Source organism: Lagenorhynchus albirostris, chromosome 18 (assembly GCF_949774975.1).
Source record: "Lagenorhynchus albirostris chromosome 18, mLagAlb1.1, whole genome shotgun sequence".
NCBI classification, from domain to species: Eukaryota; Metazoa; Chordata; class Mammalia; order Artiodactyla; family Delphinidae; genus Lagenorhynchus; species Lagenorhynchus albirostris.
The window spans coordinates 52,699,759-52,716,079 of NC_083112.1; the positions used below are offsets into that span (position 1 = coordinate 52,699,759).

General features: G+C 34.9%; 1 protein-coding gene across 16 annotated transcripts in view; it reads right to left on the reverse strand.

The window, feature by feature from the left end:
• The window catches only part of RBM26 (RNA binding motif protein 26), an 84,962-nt gene that overhangs the window by 35,965 nt on the left and 32,676 nt on the right, over positions 1-16,321 (reverse strand). For 6 of the 16 annotated variants that reach the window (XR_009536629.1, XR_009536628.1, XR_009536627.1 and 3 more), the window contains exons 6-14: positions 14,267-14,527; positions 13,330-13,569; positions 12,743-12,913; positions 12,239-12,394; positions 8,389-8,500; positions 7,178-7,337; positions 4,537-4,701; positions 3,579-3,710; positions 2,273-2,344 (exon numbers count right to left, since the gene is read on the reverse strand). Coding sequence is in view for 8 of the 16 variants with exons in the window: in XM_060128734.1 (XP_059984717.1) it covers positions 2,273-2,344; positions 3,579-3,710; positions 4,537-4,701; positions 7,178-7,337; positions 8,389-8,500; positions 12,239-12,394; positions 12,743-12,913; positions 13,330-13,569; positions 14,267-14,527 (1,469 nt within the window). In the remaining 8 variants the exon portion in view is untranslated. The remainder of the gene's footprint in view (positions 1-2,272; positions 2,345-3,578; positions 3,711-4,536; positions 4,702-7,177; positions 7,338-8,388; positions 8,501-12,238; positions 12,395-12,742; positions 12,914-13,329; positions 13,570-14,266; positions 14,528-16,321) is intronic. The other 10 variants (XR_009536633.1, XM_060128738.1, XM_060128740.1 and 7 more) reach the window with 6 other exon arrangements.

A 16,321-nucleotide genomic window follows, 5' to 3' on the forward strand; every position in this document is an offset into this window, starting at 1 on the left:
CTTAGAAGATTCTTTACAATATTTACTGAGTAGGTTTTTTTTCATAAATAGCCCACTACCATTAGTGATTTTTCACAAATATACTTAATGCTAACTATATTAGCAAATTTATACTATCAATTCCAAATTTGGACACCTTTCATCTAAAGCTATATAAAACACGTTAAAAAACAATAATGAGAACAAGTAGCAAAACACGCTAGAAAAGTTTTGTAAAAGCTATAATTAGTACACTTCAATTTCAGAATCCAAATCTTGACATAAACAGATCCTACACATAATCAGGGTTGTAGACCTCACCAGAATTGCTCAGCACTATACTAAGTAACAGCCCTTATATTGTTATTTTATTCCTTAGTTACTTATTATCAAGGAGGATAAAAATAATCAAAGTAAATATTTAGATGCTGCTAAATTTAGTGGCATAGACTAAGCCACACAAATTCGGGAGGGGGGCATATATGGAAAACTCTGGAGGTTTCATAGTAGGGGTTAGAGAGATTTTCAATCTTTAAAAGAATGACTAGAAATCTGTTAGGCAGAAGGAAATTACTCCAGAAAAACCACCATCAAAAAAAAAAAAAAAAAAGAGGCAGGAAATAGCAAGAGACAATGAACAGAAAAGGGCTCATTAGGGTAGAAAGGAACAACTAAAGCAGAGGTAACAGAACCACAATAATTGAGGTATGATGAGTTATGAATCAAGCAAATTCAGCTGAGGAAATGAAAGTTTCTGTACGAAGTTAACATTAAAATAAGTCTGGGGCTTCCCTGGTGGCGCAGTGGTTGAGAGTCCGCCTGCTGATGCAGGGGACGTGGGTTCTGTGCCCCGGTGTGGGAAGATCCCACATGCCGCGGAGCGGCTGGGCCTGTGAGCCATGGCCACGAAGCCTGCGTGTCCAGAGCCTGTGCTCCGCAGCGGTAGAGGCCACGACAGTGAGGGGCCCATGTACCGCAAAAAAAAAAAAAAAAAAAAGTCTGAGAGTAGAATGGTGGCAGTGTAAACTAGAGGAGGGGGATGCCAGTCCAGAGGCCAGGGAACTGAAGGAGACAAATGGACTACAAACACAAGTGAATGACTCTAAGGCTTCTAGACTGCACAACAAGGAAAATGGTGGCATCACTTCCAGAGGTGGGTGGCTAGGAGGAGAAATTACTTTATAGGGGAAATAATGAATCATTTTAGGCATTTTATGCCTAAAGTAATGCTGAGGTACCCAAGAAGAAAATGTGATATACAAAATGAGATTCATACTCAAATTTCTAGAATTGCCAAAGTTTAACACAGTAAATAGGAAAATAATATACTGAAGAACCAGTGAAGAGAGCAGGTCAGCTATTTCATGGGATGCTCTAATTAACTATAATGTCAATTTCCCACGTAATCTTCATAATGGAAGGAGCCATGGACTAGAAAGAAATCAAAGACCCAGATTCCAGTCCTAGCTCAGTAACTCATAGTGTATAGATCAATCATAAAACTATTTGGGGGTTACCTTCCTTAAGGTGAGGATAAAGAAATGAGAAAGATCATCTAATTCTAATATTCTGTGATTCGACATACCTCAAAAAAGACTAAAGATCAGGGCCATTCACTCATACCTAAACAGAAAAAAATAACACATCTACACAGAACTATAAGACAGGTCCAAAAATGTTCTCAATTTAATCAGCATTTGCTCCCCTCATTTAAAAAAAGAAATAACTAACTATATTGTCAGGCTATACACAATAGCTGTTTGTAATAAATAAAAAACTTATTTATATCATTCTAATTTACAAAATACTCTTTAAATAATTGATTTTATTTAATCATCATAAAACCCCATAAGACAAATATTACCATCACCATTTTACTGATGAGGAAAAGGGTTCAGAAAGGTTAAGAGCACTGCCCAAAGTCATGCAGTTAGTAAGTGAAGAGCCAGAGCTCAAACTCAGGTAAAATTCCTAATTCATGGCCCTCTCTATAAGGTTGTCAGAGTTTTCAAATTAAAATGTATGATATCTCTAAAGAAAAAATAGTAAATAAAAACAAAAAGAATGGAGCATAAGGAAATACAGTGAGCAGCAAGTATTAAAATGCTGATGCAAAAAGCAAAAAGAGGTAGGCAAATATTTTTCTTTTTCAGCAAATGGAAAGCAAAAAGGTAGGAATAAAAGATACAATTAAGAAGCAAGAGTTTGGAACTATGAAAAAAATTTAAAAATTAAGATGCCACCTGAAAACATTTATGAAGCCAAGACACACACATCATGCTATTCTTCTTACCTTTTCAGTTGCTGAAACAGATGGCTTTGATACAAAACCCAACCTGTCCTTCACAGATAACTTAGTTACATTCTAAAAAAATTAAAATGGACATATTCAGTGTTTCCCCAAACATATATAAGTCTGTAGGGATTTTGAACATTCTGATTTTACTAACATATACTGACTCTGTAAGTATACTGATGTTAATAACAAAACCTTGGGCCTTCTGCAAAGACAGAGACAGAAAGAAAATGTTTGGAAAAACGAACAGTATACAGTATTACTCAATCATGGAAAATTATGATGTAAAATAAGAGATTTGAACCAGGTGGTTGCTAAAGTCCCCTCCAGTGATACAGAACCATACATTCTTAGAATCCTATGTTGACAAGTAGAAAGTTTGTACATTCTAAATATTAGATCTGAGTAGTTAAAATACACGCCTGCTTTGTGAGCTTAAAACAAATGCCATTCTTTCCTAAATTACGTTTGTTTTATAGCCAAATACACTGTATTTGGTGATGATTTGGGATAGCAGGATTGGAGGAGTTTTTTTTTAGTACCTAATAATTCACTAATTTACATTCTGCATGTTTTTGTAAAATCTCAATATCTTACTCTTCAGGAATTATCTACAAAGACTTATTTTAACAAGGTGGCATCCATTAGCTAAGTAGGATACGACATCCTAACTATTTCACACAGCAAATATTGAAACATAAGAGACTGAGGGTGCAGAAACAAGAAAGTGCCACTCAAGTGTGGAAGGGAGGGAAGGGAATGGCATATGGAGAAGAGAATTTGAGAGTCAGGAATAAGTGATGCAAAGTTCTGAGAGAGCTGCATAAGTAACTTCAAGGTTTAAGCCTTCCCTTTCCAAAAGCTTTCAGTTTAGTCTACTGCATAATTATCTCTGGAACAACATTCTAGTTAAGTAAAAGATGATGGGAAAAATAAGATTTAATGTACTAAAACTTTACATTTTAGACAGTTTTGCTGGAAAATGTCTCCTCTACAAAGTGAAAAAGTATTCTCATAAATAAGTACTAGCTATACGAAAGAATTTAAGATTCAAATACTATAGGAAAAGTAGACTGTGAAAACGTTATGGTAATGGTAAAAAAAAATTTTACAAGTGGTGTTCAAATACGAATAGACAATCATATTTCTGCATAAAACGTATATATAATACATATATATATATATATATATATATATACACACACATACACAGACACACAATTAATTATAATTCAAATCACCAAGGGAAACTAATTGACTGAGAACCTATTACAGGACAAGCACAGTAAGACTTTTCATTTACCTGAGGAAGTTCTGAACTGGCACTCTGGGCTTCTGCTGGTTCAACAGTACTTGAAGGTACCGGACCCAACCGCTCTTTGACTGACTGCTTCACAACAGGCAAAATGGGCTGCTGGACTAAAGGCTGCATTACCTCAGAACAAGAAAAACATGTTAAACAAGTTGATTAGTTCATGAGCATGGAAGGTAACCTTTGTTATTTTGTTACTAAGTTGCCCATGCAGAGAAAGTTTTAAAAGTGCAGCTTATAATCAAAACCTAACCACCTCCCAAATTCCTTCATGCATGTATACAGATGCATAAAATATTTACAAAGTAGAGGAAAAAAATCAAAATCTGACCTTCACTATCTTGCCTCTTTTTTTAGTTAACAGAAGAAAGATAAACAGAAAAACAAACTGCTGTAGTACACATCTGCAAACAATTAAACTTTACATATTCATTGGCTCACTGATTGAAAGAGAGAAAAAGAGAGCGAAGGAAGGATTTCCAATATGAACCCACAGTCTGAGTTTCTAGAATACACACAGCTACCATGTACTGGAGTATCTCCCATGTAACAGGGACTGTTCTATAGGCTTTACACATATCATCTTATAATTATCTAAACTAGGGATTAATGTCATAATAAAATGAGAGAACAGGTTAGAGAAGTTGCTTTTAAAAAACACTGTGCCAAGGGCCTCCCTGGTGGCGCGGTGGTTGAGAGTCCGCCTGCCGATGCAGGGGACACGGGTTCATGCCCCGGTCCGGGAGGATCCCACATGCCGCAGAGCGGCTGGGCCCGTGAGACATGGCCGCTGAGCCTGCGCGTCTGGAGCCTGTGCTCCGCAGCGGGAGAGGCCACAACAGTGAGAGGCCTGCGTACCGCAAAAAAACAAAAACAAAAAACAAAAAAAAACACTGTGCCAAGAGCGTTCCAAGAAAAGCATTTAATTTCACACAAATTTCTCTCTTACTTTTGGAGAAGTAGTTTGTAACTGCTGGGTGCTTCCTTCTCTGTGCCAATAAACCTTAATAAAGCGATTATTTAGCACTGCTTCTGTACTTGATATTGCTTTCTTTGCTTCTTCATATGTTGCAAATTGGATAAGGGCACCTTCAGGATCACCATTATAGGCAACCTAAAATTTAAAATATTAAGCACAGTGAATTTGCGAATGAATCTATTGCTTTATACAGTAAAATTCCCCAAGAAATGAAATATTGGTCCTCCAAGTAAGAGTCTACCTTTACACTTCCTTATATCTAGATTATCACCGTAGCCTACTTTCACTCCAGAAGAAATGGTAACTGAGGACCGTTCAGAGTGGAATCAGAGCCTCCTCTATATAACACTTAGTAGAGAATGCTCACTGCACAAATGTTAAATACAAGCATTAGAATGTTTCACTTTTTACCCCCAATATTAAGGCTATGAGAAATAATCCTTATGTCACTGAGTGACATGACTTAGATCCCCAGAGTCAGAAAAAGTCAGTAAACTACTTTGAAAGGAGTGATCTCTAATTGAAAATCACAGAAAAATCCATCTGTAAAATTTTCCAAATTGGTAACCCTCACAAAAATATTTCCAAGAGCGTAAGAAAATTTAAGGTGGGCAGGGGGAGTAAGATCTACAAAACAATAGCAACAATCACATTTTACACATAAGGAAACTAAGATTCAAAGAGTGCGTGATTCTGTAGATCCATACAATGAGTAAGTAGTAGATCCAGGGCTTTTTAGTGTTCAATTTCCTGTTCTTTCAATAATACCAGTACTTTCCGAAGTATGTTATATAAACTACTGGTGATGCAAAGCAATACAAAATAAGGATTAAGCACACAGACCCTGAATCAAGCAACCTCGCTCCAGATAACAATACCCACTCAGTAGTTGTTAAGAATTAAATAGTAATTCATGTAAAACAGAGGGGGGGGCAGTTATATTAGGATAAAGCTAAAGGGTTTTTTTAAACTAACTTTCAAATATATGTATTTTATAAATAATAATGCAGGTAGTATACAGATACAGCAGTAGGACCTGTACAGAGATAAGATACCAATCTCACCAGTAACTGAGGAAATACAAGTTGAAACAATGGTGAGATACCATGTTTTAACCCTCAGCTTTAAACTTCTTTAAATTTAATATTACTAATGTAGTTAACTGTGTAAGGAAAAGAACTTTTTAAAGTCTAGATCTAAACGTGCTAGATAAATCGAATTGCCATAAAAAGATATTTAGAGATATTCAAGATGCAGTAAATAACTACAGGGTAATATGTATACTAGAGACCCACATACTTTTAAATATGTACATATTTTTAAGTTTGCATACTGATTTATAGGTAGATACATACTCACAGAAATACAAAACAAAAAATCCAAAATAACACATGGTAAATTGTTACCAATAAAGTAATAATATTATGGGTATATATGAGAAGAAGAATGGAAGAGACAGAGAGCTGAACACATTTTCTTTAAATTCTATGTAAATCTCTACTGCCCCACCCTTTTTTGTTGAACTTTCTTTTCATTTTAGGGATTGACTGACTGACTGATTTGGCTGCGTTGGGTTTTCGTTGCTGCCTGAGGGCTTTCTCTAGCTGCGGAGAGCGAGGGCTACTCTTCGGTGCAGCGCGCAGGCTTCTCATTGCGGTGGCTTCTCTTGTTGCGGAGCACGTGCTCTAGGCACGCGGGCTCAGTAGTTGTGGCTCGTGGGCTCTAGAGCGCAGGCTCAGTAGTTGTGGCACACGGGCTTAGTTGCTCCGCGGCATGTGGGATCTTCCTGGACCAGGGATCAAACCCGTGTCCTATGCATTGGCAGGTGGATTCTTAACCACTGCACCACCAGAGAAGTCCCTCATCTATTACTTTTATAATATTATTTTTTAAATGGAAAGAAAACAAATTTTTCCAAATATCAACTTAAGCTGTACTCTCTAACATTTATTCTTATCCAATTATGGGAAATAATTTAGTTCAAAAGAATGCTGCACAAACTGGAGAAGAAGCCCAACATTATTTGAACTTTCAACATATTACATAATGTAAACTCAATACTAAATAACCTCACAAGTAACATATAGCTAAGCCAAGGTCTAATTTTAGGGGAAATCAAATACAAATTACACTGATATTTATCTTAAAAGATGTTCAAAAGTGGAAGAGTAAAAAGTAAATGTTTAAACTGATTATGGATTACCTGGTATCTGGGCCCCCAAAGTATCTATTAAATGTGTCCCACCATAGCGGCAGCAAAAATAAATCTGACTGAAGCATTCTGCTAATGTGAAACTAAGGAAATGAAAACTACTTTAAGATTAGATTTTACCACTGTGGTTATTTAACTTTGCTGTAATTTTATGATAATCTCTATTAGGTAAAACGTGTATAATAAGATCAATCAAGTCTCCTGCCTTTTGAAAGTAAATAGTTATTCAAAATCACATTTTCCTAAAATAAAAAGTTTCACTTCATATCCAATTTTCTAAACTTAGAATATTACCAAAGTTTCCATAATATTTTCTTATAAAACTATTTTTCTTACTATATTAAGATTCCCTCTCTAGAAAATTAAGCAGAGACAACAGAATCACTTCAAAGCTCTTACCTGTAAGTTAACCAAGGTTCCAAATCGACTAAAATGCTCATTAAGTTTGCTGATATTATTTAATTCTGGAGGAACTTTTCTAAGTTCAAGTTTGGTATTTTCATTTCCAAACTGAACCTTTTTCTGGAAGCCTGGGCTGTTTGTTCTATTAAAATTTGGCCTGTAACAAAAATCAAGTTAATTAATACATTCATTTATAAATCCTGATCCCTATCAAGTACAAAGGAATAAAGTTTTGCAACTTAAGTTCAATTTTTTTTTCAAAATTGAAATTGCTAGTTGATAAAGGGAATTTTTTTTTCCCTCAAAAAATGAAGTTTCCAAATGAGTAGTGTTCATTATCTTTCATGGAAGCCAAATGAGAAGGTTTCTTCCCCATCATTTGTTCCTTTTCACTTCTATTCCACTCCTACTTAAAATTCTTAGCAGAAAAGTTCTTAGCACCCTCTTTCAGTCAATTTGCCTATATAACCTTTGCCATTTCTGCAAAGGCTAACTTATTGAGATATTTCCTACTTCAAAACATTGATTAAAAGCAAGAAATGACTGTCTTGACCTCCTTCCAATTAAAAAAAAAAGTCAGAATTGTAGACCATACGTTTGACACTTGAAGAAAGGGGGTCAAAACTGTGGCCCAGGGAGGTTACATTGCTTGCCCTAAATCACAGAATTAAAGGCAGAAACAGAACTAGAAATTATCCATTATTAAACATATGTTAAAGCTCTAAAAGTGTGATCCCAGTCTTTCCTCAAACATGCAAATGAATCATCAAACACACAGCTTCCCCTACCCCCACAAAGGCTGCTTTCTAACTCCTAACAGGAACTGCCCACATGTAAAGTCTCCTCTCATACCTAACCCTTCCTTCCTTCCCTAAGAGTAGGCTCATGACTATCCTTTAAACAGCTAGTATTCAACAACATTGCTAAATTAAGGGGTGGGTTGTTGTTGTTTTTGTGAAGGTAGGGGGAGGTACAAATAGGAAAAATAATGTGCTCAACCACCACACCATTTCTATAAGAAAGTACCTTCCAAGTACCAGACTACTAACTTACATATTTTTAGAAAACAAATACTATACACTTTAGTTGGGGACTGCCTACAGAATAAATTTTATTTTGAAAGAGACCACTATACTGTCACAATAATACTGCAACGATCCTAAAGATCACTGCATAATAAAATTCCTCAATTTCCCCTGCCAGCTTACTTATCAAACCAAGTCTTCTTTGTAGGAACTCCAGGCTCCCCAGAACCAATGGTTCTTTTCCTTGACTCTGAATCCACTACTATCCTCATACTGCTTTTATTAGGAGGCTTTTCTGTTTGAAACAAAAGAAAAGAAAGCATAGATTAATATTTTCTGTTAATCGTAGCCACCTCCTTAAATCTGCATTAAAAACAAAGTTCTGGATTTTTGTCCAAATATACATTTTAGAAGAAATAGAAATATAAGTACATCTAAATACAGTCATCTAAGGGATTTTAACTTATTTTGAATTCCTTTCACGCTTAACTGAACAATAATCAGTAATTCTCATATGTCAAATTAATAATAAATAAATCATCTTGGGGCTGAGTTTATAGTTTTGAAATTAAATGCACAATCTACAAGATTTAAAATTTAACACTAGTCTAGTAATCCTAAGACTCAATAACTTGTAGTTGTGACTGAAATGAGTTGCTTATTTAAACATCAGCATATTAACAAAATAAAATCATGTTAAATTAAAAAAGGTAAATATTCAACATTGAAATGCAGTGCAAAAGAGCTGTAAATATGTGCTACTTTCAACATTTTACATACACTTAGATGGAGTCTGACAAACACAAAACTACATTTAACCTGTTATTCCCAAATGACGCCAAAGTTTAAAACATGCTAACATTAGTCCACACGGAAAAAATATATTTTAAAACTCCTTTCTTAAAAGATGGATAAATTGGTTATATAACTCCTATTCTGAGTATTTCTAAACATATAACTAACCAAAAGAACTTAGGATCTGTTTCAGCACAATCTCTCTTATGGCTACCACTACAGTCTCCATGCAGGAGATCCTCCTACCAAATCTGTTCTTCCTCTCAATGAATGATATTATCATCTGCCCAATTATCCAAAACAGAAACCTGGTCTTTCATTTCACCTTCTCCATTACCCCCATTCTAAGTCCCCAAATTCAATAAATTAAAGGTGTTGTCAACTCTTTCCACTAAACTTAAATCTCTTACTTCCCACTGTTACTACCCTAGTCTAGCTACTTATCATCTCTTTTCTAGAATTTTTCAAACGCCTTTAATTGGCCTCCTACCTCCCCGTTCCCATATCCCTTACTCCCTCTGTTCCTAATCAAAAAGATCTTCCAGTTTCACAAAAGTAGCACAGGATATATGTGCTTTATTGACCCCCTTTTTCCGGCTAACTCTGACTTATCCCACATCTCTACAGCAGATCAGGTGGAAACATCCAGTATCTGGCATTGCTGGCATTCACAGTGCAAGTTGTAGTTTCTTTGCCGAGTGGTATCTTCACAGGACCAGTTCTGCAACAGAATTTCTGGCCTATTCCTGCCTCCCAAACATGTTCACTAGCCCTTTTAAAGAGTCTTTGAGCTATCCAATATCCTTTTGTACTTTAATATATTCTTTATCTGAAGGTTCACCAAGAAAGGCAGTGATGTGTTTGCTCCAACTCATCTGTATTCTCTCACTCATATTCTCTTTCACTGTTATTTATTTAAAAGGAGTGCTAAACACACAGAAGCAAGTTCCTCTTGATATACAATTAGTAAATGTGTCTATTAGTTGTATTTACTGTGTTTTCCCCTGATATCTTTTTAATAAATTGTTTTTCTGCTTAACGTTTTCAGCACTGGTTTTGTTGATGGCAAATGAAAAACCACTTAGCCCTTCTTCCTACCTATCTATATCCAGTCAAGGGAGTGTCTATCAAGTTCTCCACTGCCTTAGAAATCTAGAAAGTACAATTATCACTTTTTTGATTCCAAGGCATCAAAAGGCCTAAAGTTTTTTCATTTGTTTAATAACAATAATTTCCTATAAAGTTGAAAGTATGAAGCATAAAAATATAGTTATCACATAATAGTCTGTGACAAATGTAAATGAGGCCATCTATAGGCTATTAGAAATGTATAATAATTATATAATGAATATTATAAACTTTTAATTATGTATATGTCCCAATCCAGGCCAGTAAATTTCAAACCAAATGGGCAATAGATGAGAACATTTTGAGGGGAGGAGGACTGAAAAAAGATAAGGCAACCAGAAGTATAGGTAATCCTCAATTTAAATGGTTTGCTAAATCAGTTGTCTGGTACATAAAAACAATGTTATTAATGGAAAATATATTCCTAAACCAGCTTACAGAAATAGTACATGATGTACCTAAAGAAATTTAAAAAGTAATAAAATAATCATTATGTATAATGATTCTATAAGAAAAGGCATTCAAATTTCTAAGTAGGCATACCAGACATTTATATCTCAATAGAGCCATTTCCTATAACTTGTAACTACATGCATGTGGAGCTGAAATTACCACAATTCCAACTTCTATATGGTAAGATTTATGTGCAAGGGGTTTGATCCTTCTGTCTTCTCTCAATCACCAGCAAAAAACTGTCCTAGATTTGGGATGGATCTAATAAATGTTGATCTATAGTGGCATACATTTATGCCACTCCAAAGCAGCAAGGTAAGAATGAGATGATTTGATGGTTCCAGCAAGAGCAAGGAATACTGGTATAATGAAAAGAAAATGAGTGCTAAGTAGTGACCCAAAGAAGGAAGGGTTTTTCTCTGAACTAGTCAGGTAGGAGACACTCAAGGGATGAGTAAATACCATGAACAGCCATAATCTTAAGTGGCTACTTTTCAATTACAAACAATCTTATTTCCCTTACATAAAAATTGTTAAGAAACCTTTTTTCTATTGCTGTTATTAATGAAAGTCATTAGAATGCCTCAAAGAGACTTTAAAAGGTGTGGGGGGAAAGGGACATCCACATGAAATGTTGTCCTGTGATCTCACAGGATAGAAATTAAAATGTTCCTCAGTCCTCCACCACAGAAAGTTCTCTGAACACTCAAAGTAGATGCTCAGAATCTGACAGTTTCTAATGAACAAACAAAAAAAGTGCAAAGTGTAAGTGAACACAAGTTTACTAAACCACATTAGGTACAGACTGTTACTTATTTAAACAAGTTGGACTTTTATTCACAACTGACAATGCATGACTTTTTTTTTTTTTTTACTAGAAATAAAAGATGGCAAGGAAAGATTGGAAAGAAAATGGGATTTAAAAGTTAGTTGAAGTAGTTAGGAAAAAAGATATATTTTTATTGGCCTGTATAATATTTTCTATAATGTCTGACAACATTGCTCCATCTTTCAAATTAATGTGAACTCTCCCTCCTCTGAACCTTTGTATCAGTTTGCACCTCTGTATAGCACTTTTCCTGCCCTGGCTTGTGGACCAGTCTAAATTCTATATTCTTCTCCCATTTAGAAATTATACCAAAAAGTCTGTCTCCTCTAAGAAAATTTTAAAAGCTAACAAGTCACTTTCTAAAATATAATTCTTTTTGCTTAAAGTATTATAAGCAAACCAGTATCAAATTCTAACATGTCAAAAGCAAACAAAAATAAAATATGTATCAAGCATTAAATTTGTACAGCTAATTTCATGATCTAAACTACAAAAGAATTTATCTTTAGGAATTAAAGCATTATTCTTAAAGAGTTTAAATGAACCAATTAAGACTGCAAATGATAGCATATACCCCCAAAAAGCTAGAAAATAAGGACTTTGGGGAAATTCCTTTCCCCTTGGATGACAGAATAAAATGTCACCAACACCACAAATAGGGTACCACACATTACCTTCTCTCTCATGTGAGACCAAAGGATCCAAGGAACAAACATAAGCATCATCCCTTACTCAACTCCAATAAACACAGGACCGACTGTTCTTTTCAAATGCTTTGCCACTCTTGATATTATGAAAATGATAAGAAGAAAAGATTCATCATAGTACCTCTGGGTGGCAAATCCATATCCCCTGATGTTAGTCCTATCAAGTTAGGCCTTTGTGCATGCACTCTGTGTCGATACATTGGTCTGGAAGTGTTTGTTATGCTTGGGGCTTCAGGATTGTAGCCATCTGTGTCATATGTATCTGGTAATACAAAAACTGCAATTAAAAAACAATTATAAAACTCCTCTTGGTAATTTTTTCATACTGATAATAGAAAAAGTCAACTACGTAACATATTACTAATTCATAACTAACATGCATATGTATTTTTAAAAATAGTCTTATAAAAATTAAATGTTATTAAAAACTTAGTTTTTTAAAAAGTGTAACTGAGAACTTATATTTAATGTGCATTCACCATGTCTACATTTTATTCCATATAATTTTAGTAAGAAAAACAGACTTGATAGAGCAATTCACTCTCTAGACATTTTTAAATTCCTCACCTAAAACTCTTCTCTAAACTATACTACATTATTAATACAGAGAGGGCCAAAACCGCACCTGCAGTAAAAAGAGAGGGTGGAGCAGGAGGAGGCTGGTGATGGATGCCAGTTGTTACCACAGTAGGAACAGAGCTGGTCGCAGAGTTTGGGGGAGCATCCATGCCAGATGGTTGCAAAGGAGGAAGTGGAGGTGGTGGTCCTGTCAAAACCAAAGAATAAGAAATATCATCTGAAAGCAAACAAATAAAATAAGTTATTGTATATCCAAACGTGATATTCTCCTTTAGCAAATTATAATATCTACAAACACCAAGCTCTTACAACTATATGAGTTTTTCAGGGTAAAATATTCATTTAATGTATTCCAAAACAGGTTTGTCTTAAGCTATAAAGGACTACAGATAGCTGGGATTCATCAGTAACATGCATAATTCAGGGCCACCCTAAACCACAGTAAACCATAGGTTTGGCACAGCCTGAAAAATAAGGAGTATATTCCAGATGGGAGCATCTTACTCTTAGTTCCTAACAGGCATCTATAGGATTACTTTAGATACTTTTAACAAAATCAAGCATCAAACTATCAACTTTTATAAAAGACTATGAATGGATAGATAATAAGCATAGGCAAACATATTTACTTACCTGTGACAGGTGGTAGACTGGGTGGTAATGGGCCTGGCGGTGGTACTGGGGGTCTCAGATTCACAGGTGGGGGTGTAAGAATTGGTGGTGGTGGAGGGAGTCCAGGAGGAGGTGGTCCTTCAACAACAGGAGGCTGTGCTGGGAAAGGCAGCATACCAGGAAGATTGACATCTTCTACAACTACCGGGTCACTTCCATGATCAAAAGGGCACATGTCTCCTCTCATACAGAAACCCTTTTCTGTGAGGAAGAACAATTAGAAAGAAATATGAAAACCACTGGACATATACATTTTCTCTAAGTTAAAAAAAGTGGAGATATTTAAAAATAGGAATATTTTTAATACTGGGCAAATATAAGTAACCATATCACAAGAGCTACCTACTCATTTCCAGTAATATAAAATATATATTAAGTGAAAATATAGCTAACATACCCACTAAAAAATATAACCAAATTAAAATGAGTATACCCAGCTAGCAACATGATACAGCTTTAATACAGTTTACAAAACTTTTACAGTAAAATCTTAAAGAGTCTTCAATTCATTTATAAAATGCTTATATAGGTGATATTCACATTTCTAGGTTTTACTAACATTCTAATAACCACTGATTTCCAAAGAAGTAAGTTTTGTCAAGAATGTTTCAGTAGCCAATTCCCTGGTAGGTTACCCAGTAGATATTACTCTTGTTTGGCAAATTCCAAAAATATGTTAAGACTTGGTGCAAATAAACGCTATTTAAATTAATATTCAATAGTCAGTGGTGACTAATGAAGACTTCAGTAATATACTGAGGAATTCATGAAGTGCTTAAAACTAATTTCCCACTATTTCCAATAGGTTAAGTCTTTGAGTGTGTATAACCTAAATTTACAGAAGTTACTCAGCTGGAAATATTAATTCGATACCTCATGAAATAGTTGACAGGCTTACCATCATAGTCTCTACACCGTTTCTTTGGCATTGGTGGTCTTACATACGAGTTATGGTCCACTTGGTCTTCATGAAATTCAGACCAACTTTCGGTAGTATTATTACCATGATGAGTAGGAGCAATTACTGTAATAGTGCTGCTCAAAGTAGGTACAGGGTAGTGGCCAGATGAAATATTAGGTACCGAAGAGACTGGAGTATAATTGTTTTCTAATGCATCTGCTCTATCCAGGTCATATTTAGGTTTTACCAGATCCCTTTCTGCAATAAAATATAAATGACTTATAAAACTACACTCTATTAAACAAAAAAACAAAAAACACACATGTCCCCAAGCTAAGAAATAGATATTAGGTTCGCCAAAAGGTTCGTTTGGGTTTTTCCATAAGACGTTATGGAAAAACCCAATGAACTTTTTGGCCAACCCAATATTTTTGCTAAACATAGAGAAAAAGTTCAAATTTTACACAATCCTCCTTTTAAAAACTATTCAATGTATATACAATGTTCCAAGATAAGCAATTTCTTTTCAATATGACCTAAACTAAAAAACCACACATAAACTTGTTGTACTTAATGAGATTTTTCTTTGGGCTTTACTTAGCAGAGAATTTTTAAATTTTCTTCATTGCAATCTTAGTATGCATAACTTTAGCCAACAAAACAAAATATACAAGTATGGTTATTTTTTCTGTGGTGAATATTTAGTTGTCATCCATTCAAAGGTCCTAGCATGGCTCTTTATACACTGAACACTATTTGTTGAAGATGAGAATGGATGTGTAAAGAGGAAGAAAAAGGAGTACATAATAAACACAAAGAAATTAACTGGGCCAAGAAAAGAAAATTTACCAAGGAAAGAGAAAAGACATTAAGGAGATCAGTTAAGTGAAGCAATGTGCAGAAAGGCCTAATACACCTAGATCACGGGGCGGGGAAAAACTCTAAGAGTAACAGAGAAATACAGGGCTTATACAAAAGCCATAAATATTATTTCCTAAAGACTAAAAGTAACTATACAATAAAGGTCGCAAGGGTAGTAAAAATCTAAGTTGAGTAAAGGTGTTTTACTCTTAAGGTGTTTAGTTGTTCTACTGCCTGCAATATATCCCTTTCAATAATACACATTGAAAGAAAAATATGCATGTTGGAAATGAGACACTCCTGTAAACTCACACATCTGAAATGAAAATTTTTAACTGTTTTCATAGTTTTGAGGTCTGATATATGATAAACTGAACATACTTAAAATGTACAATTTAATGAATTTTGATCGATGTATACACCTGTGAAACCAAACATCACAATCAAAATAAGGTATATACTGTACATACTCATCACCCCCCAAAAGTATCCTTGTTCCCTTTTATGATCCATCTCTCCTTTACTTTATCCCAGGCAACCACTGAGTTGTTTTCTGTCATCATAGATTAGTCTGCATTTTCTAAAATTCTATGTCTGTCTGTCTGTCTGTCTGTCTGTCTGTCTGTCTGTCTCTCTCTCTCTCTCTCTCTCACACACACACACACACACACACACACACACACACTTTTTGGTGTGGCTTCTTTCAATCAGCATAATTATTTTGAGATTCATGCATTTTCCTGCATGTATCAATAGTTCTTTCCTTTTTATCCATTCTATGGATATACCATAATTTGTTCATCTATTCACCTGTTGATGGACGTTTGGATTGTTTCTAGCTTTTGGCTATAACAAATGAAGCTGCCATGACCATCTGTGTATGTCTTTGTGTGGAAATACACTTTCATTTCTTTTAAGTAAACACCTAGGAGTGGAATGACTGACTGGATCATTTGGTAGGTACAGGCTTAACATTTTTAAGATACAGTTCAAGTGTTTTCCAAAGAGTTCCAGCTTATCTCCATCCTCACCAACACTGGGTAAAGCAAGTCTTTTTAATTTCAATCATTCTGATGGGTGTACAGTGGTAATTCATTGTAGCTTTAATTTGTATAAAATAAAAATTTTTAAAGAAATTTTTAAAAAGTATTCACTTGGACCCACAAAATACATCAAAATAGAAAAAAATAA